We start from the raw sequence: 15,659 nt of genomic DNA, 5'->3' as shown, positions 1-15,659 counted from the left end.
GCCAGGTGCACCAAGATAGCAAGTAAAAGGAACAGAGTCTCATATGCACACCCAGCCCTGGCCCTTGATTCAGGTGCAGGCAGGCAGGCTCAGCCTTGATCCAAATGTAATGAGGCTTGGGAAGCCAGATGAGACGGTTCTGTGTGGGGAAATCTGGATATGGGTTGCCTGGAGAGGGTCTGTGTGTGTGTGTGTGTGTGTGTGTGTGTATGGGGGGGGGGTCCAGATGCACATGGGCTGTTGGGCAGTTCCAGGTGCAGGGGGATAGGACTCTGTAGCAGGGTCCAGGTGAAGATGGTTGGCGCTCAGTGGGGGTGGGGAGTCTGGATTTAGGGAAGATAGGGCTCAGCAGGGGTGAGGCTGGGTGTGGGGGGCGGGTCTTAGTGGGGGAACCAGGTGCAAGGGAGGCTTATTGGGGTGAGGGTGGGGGCAGGGGGCTCAGTGTGGGGGGGATGGTTTGGGTGCAGGGGTGGGCTCCGGATGCAGGGAATGAGGCTCAGCGGGATGAGGGGTTTGAGTGTAGAGGGGCTTAGTGGGAAGGATATGGGTATGGGCTGGATGCATGGGGGTTAGACAGATGGGGTAGCAGCTCCCTGTAGAGTGCCCTCTCCCCCATGGCTGAGAAACAATGTGGGGAAGACAGTAGAGGGGAGGGTGCAAAGTTTTCTGAGCCGGAGGAGGTTTCTGGGGGTAGATCTGACCCAGTCCCAGCCCCAGCCCAGCTGCCCTGTGAAGGGAAGAGGAAGTTCCATCCTCCCCCAACCCAGCCGGAACTAACAGCTGAGCTCAGCACAGGGTAGGAGCCTTCAGCCAGGTCATCACCAGCTTCTCCCACCCCCACAGTAATTTATCTCTCTGCCCATTGTTCCGGGTGCCGAAATGGACACACCTGTGGGGCTGGAGAGGGGCACATGACTATTCAAGGCTTCCCTTTGCTTCCTTGTGAGAAGTCATTTTTTCTGCAGAGAAGCAAAGACATCTGTAGGGGACATGAATTCTGTATGCATGGAGTGGCACAGTATTCCCCCAGAAATAACACACACACACACACACACACACACAAAAAAGCCAGGGTGCAATAAGCATGAGATGTTTAATGGCCTCCTTCCTAGGTTACAGGAGAGGACAGGGTGTCGGGCTCCCTAAGGTGCAGTGCCAGCTCTAGTGTTTCTTGTCATAGGTGCCAGCTCCCTTGTAGGCCCCAACATAGCCACTGCCATCAGTCACGTCTTCACGGCCAGCTATCCCTTTCCCCTTGCCGCTCTCATCAAACCGTTCCTTGTGGGAGCCTGTGTATTTGCTGGTGTCTGTCAGTCTATCAACCCCACCAGCTGTGGTGGTTTTCTGTAAGAGATGGGGCCCAGCAAGTGTCAGCAGAATTGAGGGTGGAGTTCACAATAGTTTCAGGTCTATCCCAAAGGGTGGGGCCTGTGTGGGGGTTGTACTGGGCTCATTCCTGCCTCAGGGGGATATAATATCGCCGTGAAGCTCATATTAAGTTAGTTCCTGCCCTGAGTGGGTGTTATCTCGCTATGGTGGGATGACTCACATTATGCTCATTCTTTCCCTGAGTGAAGTGGGATCTTGGGCAGGTGGAAGGGAAGACAAATCCTCATAACGAGTTCATTTCTGCCCCAAGTGGGGTCTGTACAGATGGCAGGGAGCTCTGGTGCTGGGGTAGGGAAGTGAGGGGTGCCAGATTTGGGACACCTTAGGGAGAGCTGGTACTCACCGTTACACCCACATTGGCTGGTTCCTTGCCCTCCATCAGTGCATATACAGCCTGCAGGGCTTCCTCAGGAGACTTGCCCTTGAACCGCTTGCCACACAGCTCCTTCATGGCCTGCTGGAACTCAGCAAAGTTGATGGTGCGTGCGCCTTTGGTCCTGCAGTGAGAGGGGAACAGACATGGGAAGTTACTGCAGCTCCCTGACCCAATGGTGGCAGCAAAAAGTCCAGACATCCCCACTGCATTCATCACACTGGGGAACCAGCTCTTCTCCCCTTTTTGTTTTCCCCTCATCTGTTGCTCCCATCTCTTCCCCATTGCCCACGCACTTGACTTTGTTGAACACAATATCGACATCAGTGCTAGTCACGGCCTTCCCGTCCATCACACCACAATCTTTCAACATCTTGGAGAAGTTCTTGCCCGTCATATCCTTGCCAGTGGCAGCCGTGTCACCATACGTGGCAAATTTACAGAAGACTTTCTCCAACTCCGACATCCTTGGGCTAGGGAAAGAGGGAAACTGTTAGGATGGGCCTCCCCACCAAGCCATCACCACTACAACCCCTTCACCCTGAGACTATGTTGTTGGGATCATAATTATATTAGCACAAATACAACTGGAATTTAAGAGTGAGGTGTCTGAGGAGAGAAGAGAAATGAGTGGGGGTTATTTCTAGAGAGTTGGGATTTCGGGAGAGGATATATGTTAGTCGTATTCTATTAAAATGTATAGAAACTGGGCACCTAAATCCTCTGTACAGCTTTGGAAACCAAATCCATAGTCAGAGCTCCAGCATCACACAAACTTTGGGATTCCACCCAAAGATTCCTGCATGGTCTGCTTTCTCCACCCCTCACCCCCTGATCCCCTCCAGTGAATGACATTGGGAGGTCAGACTATAGCTACCTATTTAGGCCCCTATTACCATAGTATCTGAGGCCACGTCTATACGACGCGCCGTATCGGCGCGTTAAAATCGATTGCTCGGGGATCGATATATCGCGTCTCAACTAGACACGATATATCGATCCCAGAGCACGCTTAAATCGATTCCGGAACTCCAGCAAGATGAACGGAGTTTTGGATTCGACATGGCGAGCCGCGGACATCGATCCCGCACGGTGAAGACGGGTGAGTAAATCGATTTTAGATATTCGATTTCAGCTACGCTATTCTCGTAGCTGAAATTGCGTATCTAAAATCGATTTTATCTCATCGTGTAGACCTGGCCAGAGCCTCACACATCCCTGAATTTAGCCTTCGAGGGAGGGAATTATTCCCATTTTATAGATGGGGAACTAAGGGAGGGAGAAATGAAGTCTGAGATTTTTGAAAGCTGTCTAAGCAATTAGGACATCCAATTCCCATTAAAATTAAATGGAGACTGGTTTTCAAATCCCCTTAGGCAGATCTGAACATCCTAGTTTAAGTTTTTGGCTGAACTTAGAATGAAACCCAATCAATCAAACTCTCCCTCTCACTAATGCCCCAGATATAGCTCTTTAGCCTCTTCTGACCCTTTGTCAATATCCCATTAATTGTCAATTGATTCAGACTCAGGACTACCGTATTTAGGCTTGAGAGAGAAAATGGATGAACCATGCCAGGACTTTCAAAGCAGTACAAGGGAATTGGGCAACCATTCTGTTGATTTTTAAAGATATTTGAATGTCTAATCCCCTTAGGCTTCTTGGAAATTTCCATCATGTCCTATTGACACCCACGTCCCTTCATCCACTAGTTCTGTCCTTCAAGTTTCTTCAGAGCTGATAGGGTTTTTAAAGTACTCCCAATGCTTCTGGAAGGAAGAACCAGATTGCTCACCTTGGTAAATCCGGAGGCACTCATCTGAAATCCCAATGAAGTGTCTCTGGATTTAGTCCAGGGGATTACTAAAATCAGAATCGATCCCTTTTCCCTCTAATATTGACTCCTTACCCAGGGGCTGGGCTAACCTGTGTGGGCAGATATTCCTGGCCCTTTGTCTGCTTGTTGCGTGTTTTTCCTGGGAGGACGTGAAATACTTTAAGCCCTCAGCACCAAAGACTGGGGATTCAGGCTGAGCCACCTATTGTAACCTCATCAGTTGCTTGTGATGTCATCACTTGCCCCACCCACCTAAGCGCTGACATCAGTGTCACAGGGAGAAAGCTAAAAGCAGTGATGGTATCTGGGGAATTGGGTTGAAGGATGAGAAATTTTTATACCCTACTACACATTATTTTGCAACATTATTTGGGGTAAAATAAGGAAACAGATTCCCCACCCAGGAGCATCCCCTAATGCCAAAACACTTGGAATGAAAGCTTGGCTTCACTGAAGTCAACCCAAAAACTCCCATTGTCTTCAGTGGAGCCAGGATGTCCCCCTCACATACTTTGTCTTCTAATCTCAAAACCACCATAACTCATTCCTAAACACACAGAGGAGCTTATCACTGCTCTTGACAGCCCAAACAGTTGGTAGAAATCAATCAAAAGGTGATTTTCCTTGCGTTTCTGGCTCCAGCACTTACTATAGATGTATAGAGGTATATAAAATCATGAGTGATGTGGAGAAAATGGATAAGGAAAAGTTATTTACTTATTCCCATAATACAAGAACTAGGGGTCACCAAATGAAATTAATCGGTAGCAGGTTTAAAACAAATAAAAGGAAGTTCTTCTTCACACAGCGCACAGTCAACTTGTGGAACTCTTTACCTGAGGAGGTTGTGAAGGCTGGGGCAATGTTTAAAAGGGAACTGGATAAATTCATGGTGGCTAAGTCCACAAATGGCTATTAGCCAGGAAAGGTAAAGAATGGTGTCCCTAGCCTCTGTTCATCAGAGGATGGAGATGGATGGCAGGAGAGAGATCACTTGATCATTGCCTGTTAGGTTCACTCCCTCTGGGGCACCTGGCATTGGCCACTGTCGGTAGACAGATACTGGGCTAGATGGACCTTTGGTCTGACCCGGTACAGCCGTTCTTATGTTCTTATATTCTTACTGTCCTAGAAAGAGTTGGATGAATTTCCAGAACTGCAACTTTGTAAAATAAAGCAACTCTCTGAGCTGAAAGACTAAAAACAAGAGACAGATTTTTGCCCTTCTGAAGTCACATGGACATGTGACTCATTTCGCCCAGCTATAAATGTGTTTTATTCTTACTAATGTTAATGGAAATCATTGGTGTGTAACAAAAGGAGAATCAATCCATTAAAGTTTATTCTACTCTGAAAAAGGAATTTATACTAAAACTGTGAAAATAATTTTTTTGGTTCATTGGCAATTTTGAAAAGTAAACAAAAAAAGGGTTCTGTTCACCTCAGCATGCATGTGCAGAACTGGAAGTTTCTAGATAAGGAGTTTCTAGATAAGTATTTCCGACAAATTTAGTCTATGTTTATGTAGCATAACATGGGGACTTTGTTATTAAAACACATATAAGTTTAACTTTCTGGCTGGTGAGGAATACTAAGAGGCATAAACAATGCTCCTCTAAAATGGAAAATGCCAGACAGCTCACCCAACAACATAAATGTTTCCTATCTCAACCATGACCACTACTAGCACAATGTACACTGTGCCAAGCAATAAAATACTCCTCACTGTCACTTATGTGGAAACAGTTTTTTTTAAAGTATTCCATTAGTGGGAGCCTCACACTCACATATGAGAGTAGAATGTGTCTGGAGTTGTTTTAGCTCCTGCAACTGAAAGCTGCATCTATTTTTTCCTCGGCTCAGAGGTCTGAAAACTCACAGATAAGACCCACTTCTTAGTAAGAATAAACTGTGAGATGTTTTTGAGATTAAAGTTGCGGCTTTAGGGAGTTTCACAAATCCACCTGACTTTGGTATTATATTTATTAGGATTACAATAGTGCTCAGAGGCCATAATCAGGACTGGAGTTCCACCATGTTGATCATTGTATTCCCTGGGTGTTTGATTTTATCTTTCCAGCAATTTTAACTGAACTGTTTGAAACCTTGTACAACCAGAAAGCTTCCTATTGGCTAAACAACAGAGGAGGCACAATGGGTAAGAAAATGCCTGATCTTGTTCCCAGTGAAGCCAATGGTAAAACCCATACTGATTCCAGTGGTGCAGGATCAGGTCTTAAATTGAAATAAGTCTGACCTCCTATGCAGCACTGAGCAGAGATTTTCACCCACTTTACCCTGTATTGAGCCCAATTACTTGTCACTGATTAACACACATTTTCCAGAAAGAGATCCAGCCTTGCTTTGAAGATATCAAGAGGTAGAGAACCCATCATTCCCCTTGGTAGTTTGTCCAATAGTTAATCACCCTTCCTGTTAAAAGTGTTGCCTTATTTTTTTATTTGAATTTGTCTGACTTTAGCTTCTAGCCATTGCTTTTTTATTTTGTTTTCTTTGATAGACCTTTCTCTGCTAGATTAGATTAATGAGCCCTTTAGTTCCTTGTATTTTCTCCCTACTAGGTTACTTACACATAGCAATCAAGCAAGCTCTCATTTCTTCTTTTTGATAAACTATGTAGATTGAGCTCCTCAAATCTCTCAATGTAAGGCATTTTTTTCAACCCTCAAACCATTTTTGTGCCTCTTTTCTGCGTTCGCTCCAATTTTTCAATATCATTTTTAAAACGTGAATGCCAGAACAGGTCACAGTATTCCGGTATTGGTCTCACCTCTCAGCTCCTATTCACTCTTTCCGTGTTTATACGCCCAAGGATCACATTAGCTCTTTTTGTCACAACGTCACACTGGGAACTCATGTTCTGGTGTTTGTATGCTATAAACCTAAAATCCTTTTTGGAATCACTGCTTTCCAAGATATAGTTGCCCACTCTGTAGGTATGGCCTGCATTCTTTGTTCCTAAATGTATAACTTTGCATTTGGCTGTATTAAAACTCATTTTGTTTGACTAGGCCCAGCTTACCAAGCAATCCAAATTGCTCTGTATAACTGCCCTCCTCTCCTCATTATTTACCACTCCCCCAATCTTTGTGTCATCTGTAAATTTTTGTCAGCATTGATTTTATATTTACTTCCACCTCATTGATCAAAATGTTGACTAGTACCAATCCCTACAGAATTCCACCAGCAACACACCCAACTTAATGATGACTCTGCATTGACAACTATTTTTCATGCCTGTCAGTCAGTCTGTTCTTAATCCATTTAACACGGAGGACCTAGCTGTAAAGAGCATCTTTTCTTGTCTAAAGTAGACAGATCACATGGCAGAATGGTTTTCAAACTATTCCAGGCACATTGCTTCAATGAAGTTACAGCACATCCAGGCCTTTCAACAAAGTTTATACAGGAGATTGCCAAATTTGGTACCATGTAAGTAGTTAAGTATTGAGCTGCTACCAGTCTCTTACAAACTCAATTTAGTGAGGTTTGAGATGAGACTCTCATGTGGACAGACACTGAAGACACCAGGGTGAGAACAAGTTAATGCTCTATTTCTGCCACTGAGAAGGGTCACAAAAAAGCCCTCCTTTGTGGGATCTTTAAAGAAGTCCCGCAAGGTCCACATCTCCGCTTTCCAAAGCAAAAGGACAATTTTTTCAAAACTTCACAAATTATGAATTATGAAGGATGCAGAAGCTGCCCAAACCTTCAGCCCTACGTAAGAGGCTGAATCTGCACTAGTAAAACACTTAGCTACTAAATAAACAGAATAATTCAGGATTCTGTTCAAACATTTACATAGTTATTCAGGAAAGTTGGAGGACAGCTTTGTTATCGTTGTGGGGATTCTTAATAATCTATTTAAAGGAGACCCACACATTTTGCAGAGCCTAAAAAAGAAAAAAGTTAGGGCACTTACAATGCTAAAATAATGCATACCGGTTATACAGAACACCAGAAATTCAGGAAAAGAGAAATAGTAAAGTATCTAAATCTTTACTAGGCAAGAAGAATGTTTTTCTGCTGTAATGAATAAATTAACTCCAAATTATTATGTAGCTTCGATATTTTATCAATTATAATCATAATCCTCTGTTTTCACTTGCAACTGTTTATAGCATACATTCTTTTTTAGTGCCACGATCACAGAAATTGTTTGAATGAAGGCATTAACACACTGACAATCCCAAGAACTGTATTAAACATTTGAAATCAATCAAAATGAGCTGTTCAAATTACAGATGGATAAAAAAATCAAAAGTTCAGATCCAAACACCTGTGAACTAGACACACAACTTACATTCACATCTGCATCATGATTTCAGACTTCTGAGAGAAGTCTGAAATCATGATGCAGATGTGAATGTAAGTTGTGTGTCTTGAGCCTGTCTCTTGTTGAGGTCAACAGTATTGTATTTTGAGGTTGAACCTAGACCTTTTGAACTCTAATCAGAAACTCCAGTTACGTAGTGTTTTATTTTTATCGAAGTGCAGTACAGTAGAGTAATATGCTGTCCTCTTTTGAAAGTCAATGATCATATCCGCCTAGCTAAAAAAATATACCACGTTTGATGCAAATGTATAGGAGTAAAAGCAAGATCCTGAGTAGGGCATAATTACCCATTTTTATAGGAAAGCATTTACAGAGTTTTAGGAAGAGAAAATCCTAGTCTTAGAAACATGACACACAGCTTGTCAGAAATTAAGATAAGGCAAAATAGATTAAACACTTAGCTGCTCCTAATATTATTTTATTTTATGGTTTTACAATTTAATTCTCATAATGAATTTTCCATTTATGTTACAGAAAATGAATCCTTTCTCACACTCAGAGGTTAGATTTTAATTCAGTGGGGAAATTTATCATCACAGGGTTTGTAGTCCCTAAACATATGGGATTATATTTATAGTGTTTTAGTGGAAATCTTAAATCTGGGTATAGCCATACTTCATGAGCCAATCCCCAGGCAAAACTCTTACATACAATCTTTCCTGGTGCTCTTTCTGGAGCAGCTGGCTCTGGGGTCAGCTGCTCAGGTGGCCCCAGGACAGACACACCCACCACTGCTGGAGCAGCCCTGGGGACAGCCATATCTAGGGCCATCCATGGGAGGGGAGGGAATTGGAGCAATTTGCCCCAGATCCCGGGCCCCATAGTGGCCCCGCGAACCCTGGCCCAGCGGAGGGTCGAGTCTTCAGCGGCATTTCAGTGGCGGGGGGCTCTTCAGTGCTGCAAAAGCGCTGAGCTACTGAAGGGCCCCCCGCTGCCAAAGACCCAGACTGCTGCCAGGTGAGTACAAGCGCCGCAGCTTCCCCGTTTTGCCCCAGGCCCCCTGAATCCTCTGGACAGCCCTGGCCATACCACCCTCTGCTCCCATGGCCCCAGCAATGGTCCCCATGCAGCCAGCCAGAGCAGCCGCAATCCGTGACCCCAGGCAGCAGTCCCCAGGTGGCCAACCACAGCAGCTGCAGTCCATGGCCTCAGGCAGCAGTCCCTGGCCTGCTGGAGCAGCCGCTGACTGTGGCCCCAAGCAGCGATCCCTTGCCAGCCAGAAGCTGATGCCACTGGCCCTGGACACCCCCCCTTGTGGGGTCCTCCCATGTTCCCCCAGCCTTATTTATAAACTGTAAAAGATATTTGATGATCCCAGTAGAAAGAAGAGTACAAATATTAATTATTCAAGCTTCAACCTGGTGAACCAGTGTGCCTAAAAACAATCAATATTCATTAAATATGAATCAGGATCCAAGGAAAAATAATTCAGAAAAGATTCCAGCGGCCAGGGTCTGTAAAGTGTGCTCTTAGTACCAATAAATGAAAAACATTAGACATGTTTAACAGTATCAGAAAGTTAGACTTCTCTGCTCAAAAAGGAACCAGATGATCTGTGAGTGCTGGAATGAAGGCTAAAGTTAACTACATGCTGTGTGAAGATATATTTGCATTTTTTAAATTTGTTTCATAGACATCAATGTCAACAAGGGACTGCCTTGTACTCTTATTATGGAACATGACCAAAAACAAAACAATAAAACACAGTTCTTAATTCTGAACACTTAAATGAAGTTCCCTTTTATTCTTCCCATTATTTTTGGCAGTGGTAGTTTTACTATGATACGTCCTAGAGGCCCTAATGAAGATCAGGGTCTCATTGTGCTGGACAGAAACAGAAACGTAGTAAGTGAAATTGTTCTTAAGAACCTTGGTTTTACAATTTCTCAAACTGTGTAGATTCTATAATACTTCTCAAAGTGTCTTCTCTGCTCTTGACTAAATGCAGCCCGGAGGCCTCGGGCCTAACAAACTGAGCCTAGGGTTAGCAGCCCTCATGTACTTATCGACACTCCTTATACTGCTTCCTTCTCTTCCTACTCACTTGAATAGAATACTGATTTTGATTTGCATTGGTTATATTGGGGAGCAGGAAGAATTCTTTTTCCCAGGAACCTGTCCACAAGGGAAAAAAGGTAAAAGTTTCTTTCCAGCTAAGAGGCCCATAGTAAATATTTTGTAGTTGGATGATAGATCCTCAAGACACAGGATGAGGAGGCGGAACAATATCTGCACCCTGCATCTCTGTTGTTTTGAATGGGATAGCGTGGGCATAAGTCAGAGTCGAACTTGGTCTACGGTGTCTAATCAACTTGCTGGCCATTAACTACTCAAGTGCTAAGTGGACATGCCTTTTGTTGAAAATCTACTGAGGTACAAAGAAACTATTAAATAATTCCAGACTGGCCTTCACAAGGCTGTAGCTAACCTCTTAAGAAAGATGGCATACAATAATGCATCACAGTAATAAAAACACATGCTATGATGTTAGCAATATTCATCCCTAGTATAATCCTGCTTCCCTGGAGCTGCATCAGGAATGAATTTAGCTCTTGAAGTCTATTTTCTTGTTTTGATATAGTGACCTTATATTAGCTCCCTCAATAATCAAAACTGCACTTGCCTCAGACTTGATTTGATGAAATCATCCGGTAATGAGTGATTTGGTTTGGACTTGTTTCAGCAAGTCCAGCCATGTGCGTGTTGTTCCAACAGCATTCTTCTGTATGCACAAGACCCTTGGCAGTTTTTCAAGACTAATCTAAAAGAAGCATATCTTAAACTCTTCATGCCATTTGTACTGTACTTACCGTACTAGTACAAACACTGATGTTTTATCAGCAACCATTGAAGCTTGGTTTTCATGTACAAGAAATATTATGTTAATACTGGTTTAATGCTTACATTCTTATTTACCAAAACAAGCACTGTAACAAAAATGATATGAGGTAAAAATTATTGAAAAGTGCTTAAGGAGCCCAGGTCCAATTGACTTTCAGTGGGATTTTGAAGTTTACCCACAGTCAAACAGTTTAGACCCAACACTTAAGCCTATGGAAAATGTAGATGCTTTCAAGCTTTCGGAGACCTATCTGTAGTGTGAACAGGTTGCCACCCAATGTCCTTACAGACAAATGTGCAGGACCCCAACAGAGATACATCCATATGACATGAAACTGGTCCTTAATGTCCCTTTTATAGCTAGAGTTTTTTCTCCTTTACCCATTGACTGGACTGACATGTTTGAACCCATATTTTGACATATTTCGAGCTTCATAAGATGTATTTCAAATCTGTTAACTTTTCCTCTCTATTCTATGGAACAACAACAACATTCTCTAATGTTAATGCATAAAGATCAAGGCTCAATTAATATATGAAAACAGAGCTTTGACCTTGCTTAGGTAGCTATTAAGCAATGTTATTGTAAAAGTTTATATCTGCAGTCTGTATTATATTATCCTTGTGCTATATCATCTCATCTCGCACTCCATGAAAAGTAAAAATAACTACTTACAACATCCCAATTAATAAGCCTTGAGTGTAGCATGGCTTAGACAACACAAGGCGATTTAGCTCGCATTTTAGAACTCCCTGTCTGCAGCATGTAGACTCCTTGTACTGTGTGTAGGAAATAATATTACTTTGTTCACAATTTGTTGTGAGTTCTAAAAGCAGAAGTAATGCTCGTTGAGTTATTAGGGGGATTTTAAAACACAAATATCTTTCCATCAAGAGATATCAATTAAACAACAAAACAGAGATGTTGTTGTTTCCATCAGTGGTAGGAAAAATCATGACCCATTTGAAAATAAACTGTGTTTTGCAAATGAAAAGGTTGCAGCTGCCATCAAATAGAGACTGTGACTGTAAGCTTTTCAGAAAGAGAGAGAGACATGAATGAGCACAGAGTCTGAAATTCTCCCACCTGTAGGGGGACCCAATGCTGAAGCAAACTGGTGGGCAAATGGAGAGTACTTTGCATTGCTACTACCATTCTGCATGGGAACAGTGTATTAGCAGAGGGCTTCAGTCTTCACAGCTATCAATCCAGCACCTTCTACGAATATCACATGCACAGAAAATTCTTTATAAAAATCACTGAAGGCGAAGACAAGAAGGAAATCATTGTCTCACTGCTGCCTCTGGGCACCTGTCTGTTTGTTGAATCCACTTGTCGTCTCTCATTGTATTCTTAAATTGTAAGCTCCCTGGGGCAGAGTCTTTTCATTACGTGTACACAGCACCTAGCAAAATGTGGGCCACATCTTGGCTGGGGCCTCAGAGCAATAAAATTAATAATTTCCAAAAACTTGATTACTGATATAGATACAGCTGGATTATGCAACTAGACCCCACCCCATCTACCCCTGTGCATAGGATTGAGGCCAATATTAAATGTATTGCAGTATCACAATCAGCTCTATTTTACCCAACCTCACAGCCGACAGTCTAGCAGGAGCAGGTGGTGGGACCTTTGCAACAGAGTGAAAAGTTAGAGCACAACAATGAGATTCTAATTTACATTAATAGCCAAATTCGTCCCCAGATTTCCCAAGAATATGGGGAGATGCCAAGATATGATAAAATCCCCTCTATGCCCCTGCCCCCCTCCACTCCTGAACCAAGTACAACTCAGGCAAAATTGAAACTCACCCCTGGTTTGAGATGTCCTGAGAGAAAAGAGCTTGTGATCTGTGTAATACTCTCTGTTTAAGGTTGGCTGGAGGAAAGCAGTTAAAAAAAAAATTACGCACTTCCACAGACAGGGAGCCAAATCAGCTCCAACTGGAATTTGGCCCAGGGAAAGAGATGAGTTTAACCACATGGAGAAAGATTAGCAGAGTTCTGAGAACATAAGAGGAAGATGGGAGGAAATAAGCCTTGTATCCCGTGGAGTCATTTATACTTTGTGCAGTCTAATTTGCACCTATGTAAATGACACCATATGGTGCAAGGCAGTGGTGACTGAGACCCTAGGCAACAGAGATGAGTTCTGAAATTCAGCTAAAAGGAGATGAAATGTAGTAAGCAGAATGGAAAGCGTTGTCCACATTAACAGCAGAACATTTGTTGAACAGCCAGGGTCTAATACATTTCCACTGACCAATGTGAATAAGGATTTTTCTGTGCATTTGAGGATAATTGGTAGCATGATTTGGACAGAAAGGTGCTCAGAGTTCCTAGGAAATCCATGTTAGTCTAACACAGTCCTGCTCCCAGCAAAGACAAGACAAAGAGGCATAAGATTAGAAATAGGGCAGTGAAGGGAAAAAAGCAAAGTTAAAGAGAATCAGCAGTGTTCTAGCTCCAAGAAATCTGTCCAGCTCAGGGGGCTGAATCTTTGCTATCCCTTCTTATCTCCTCATTATTGCATGACATACAATGCAAACTACTCTGCTTGATTTTACAAATTCTTCCTGGGCCAGATCCTCAGAGGATGAAAATCAGCACAGCTACACAAAATTAGGAACACGAACCCAAATTTTTAAAAGTTTAACATTAAAAGGGGCCAGGGAACCACACATCCTCTTCCTTTCTCATTCTTACAAATAGGCATTTTGCTGCACCATGAAGAGAGGTTTACTGGACACAAGCCACAGCTCATTCTGGATATTCCCACAAGCCCAGCTAAGCGGAACAGTCCCATCACTGTCAGGTCAGAGAGAACTCACAATATTTTACGCAACTATTTTTGTGGTGGAATTGAATGGCCTGGTATCTGGGACATCTGCCGGAAGCAAGACACCCTTTGTGGGAGTCTACCCAACTCAGCTGGCCTCACTCTGCCGGTTGCTGAAGCCACAGCCTGGGACTGCTTTACAGGTCTGGTTAAGGGGGGTGGAAAGAAAACAAAACCCAGCTTGTTTAAAGCTGATATCAATCAAGCCCTGTGTTTCCATCTTAGGTGAATCGTGTGCAAAAACAGAGAACCTGAGGTGAACTATATATATATATATATATATATATATATACACACACACACACACACACACACACACACATATATATATATTCCTATTTTTGTGAAAGGAAGAGGTGTGAACCTGTGCTTGTGGTACAAAATGCTCAGGACCTCACCACCTGCTACTCCTAATTATAGGGGAATGCTGGTTTTATTAGCAGAAATACACACACATGCTCTGTATGAGCACAACGGTTCAACTGTCAATTTCAGCCACTGGATCCTTCATGGAAACAGGATATAAATATAAACTTCTCTGCCCCTGAATTATCTTTTGCTTCTTTGACACTTGGATTTTTAGTATCAATTTTCAAGATAATTAATTCAGTATTTAGAGCCACCTGTTACCTTTGATGTAGGCCTTCAGTCCTCTTTAGCATCAATGGGAGTGTCAGGGTATGGCTGGAGGGTAGCAGATTTTAGGGGTAGGGTTATATCAAGTCCTCCATCCTGAATTAAATTAAAAACCTCATTGTGGTGCTAACATCATCTCCTAACTGGTAAGAGAAAACACCTGGCATTTGGGGAAAACAGGACTTCTTTTCCACACACAGCATTTTATACTTGTAACTTGCACATGGTTTGAAAGCATAAAAATATATATAAGCTGGGGTCAAGATTTATAAATGGGTCCAGATCCTTCTTGCTTTATTCATGGTACACATTCAAACTTCATGTCATTGGGACTATTTGTATGAATAAAGGGCAGCAGAGGTTAGCCCCAAGCTATATGGGTACTTATGCATGCATAATCACTATCAATATTAACGGGAGATATGTACACACGTGGAAGACAGAATAGCTTTGAAAATTTTAATGCTCTAGAATATTTTTTCCCCGAAGAATTTCAGTACAATACAAAAGAATTGCACTTGATGAATACCTCTGGGTTGCATAATGCACGGCAGACTAGATGATCATAATGGTCCCTTCCAGACTTAAAAATCTATGGAACAACCTCTTTAAACTGTATTAATGAAGGGAAGGCTCATTGCAAGTGATCAGATGTTGTGGTTTACTAACTATACAAACAAATAATCACTAAGCCTTCCTTCCCCTCACCCAGTAAGGATTTGTACATTCTGCAGCTTAGTGAGCACTGGAAATGGGAAGGAGTTCCAGTACTTATGGCCTATTATTAATACCCTGGTCATGTTCCAAGACATTATTGAGTCCCACAGGTGGTGACTTGGTGCTCTCCTATTGGCATAAGATTAAGCACACTGCCTCTTTCCCTGGCACAGCAGCAGAATATCATCAGTTTGGTCATTGCCAATCTCTAAATCCAAAAACGGATTCTAAATTCTGATTTAGATACTAAATAGTTTTCTTGGATCCAAATTCTCTCTCTTGTGTGTGAAGCTGGCAGAGCCCTCTGCTTCATCACATGTGCAAAAAGTGCCCAGTAAACCCCTGACACGATGGACAGTAACATCTAGAATTCCCCTTCAGCTTCCGCTACAAGGACTAATATCTGTTGATGCTGGAAGCTCTGAGTCGGCAGGCGATATACTCAGCCCCTCCAATCCTCACAGCTGGCACAGCAGGGGCAGGGATGAGCTGCTCAGATGGCATCAGTAAAAGAGCTCTCCAAGCATCACCCAACTCTGCCAGCATGCCAGCTAGAGCAAACACACAGGTAGCCTGGGAATGATTGATGCCTGGCTTGTGAGCATTCAGGGTGGGATTTTCAAAAGTGACAGCCTAACTGAATTCAATGGTAGAATTCCATTGATGG

General features: G+C 42.9%; 1 protein-coding gene across 1 annotated transcript; it reads right to left on the bottom strand.

Moving 5' to 3' along the window:
- Positions 1-1,074: 1,074 nt before the first annotated feature.
- On the bottom strand, positions 1,075-2,639 carry LOC116828366 (tubulin polymerization-promoting protein family member 2). The gene is made up of 3 exons (XM_032786534.2): positions 2,059-2,639; positions 1,733-1,886; positions 1,075-1,344 (listed from the first exon to the last, which is right to left on the bottom strand). The coding sequence occupies exons 1-3, from the start codon at positions 2,226-2,228 to the stop codon at positions 1,162-1,164; spliced, it is 507 nt and encodes a 168-aa protein (XP_032642425.1). The 5' UTR covers positions 2,229-2,639; the 3' UTR covers positions 1,075-1,161.
- Between the last annotated feature and the right edge of the window lie 13,020 nt (positions 2,640-15,659).

Source organism: Chelonoidis abingdonii, chromosome 6 (assembly GCF_003597395.2).
Source record: "Chelonoidis abingdonii isolate Lonesome George chromosome 6, CheloAbing_2.0, whole genome shotgun sequence".
NCBI lineage: Eukaryota > Metazoa > Chordata > Testudines > Testudinidae > Chelonoidis > Chelonoidis abingdonii.
The sequence above is the reverse complement of the archived record's forward strand: the minus strand, read 5'-3'. Positions and strand labels throughout refer to the sequence as shown.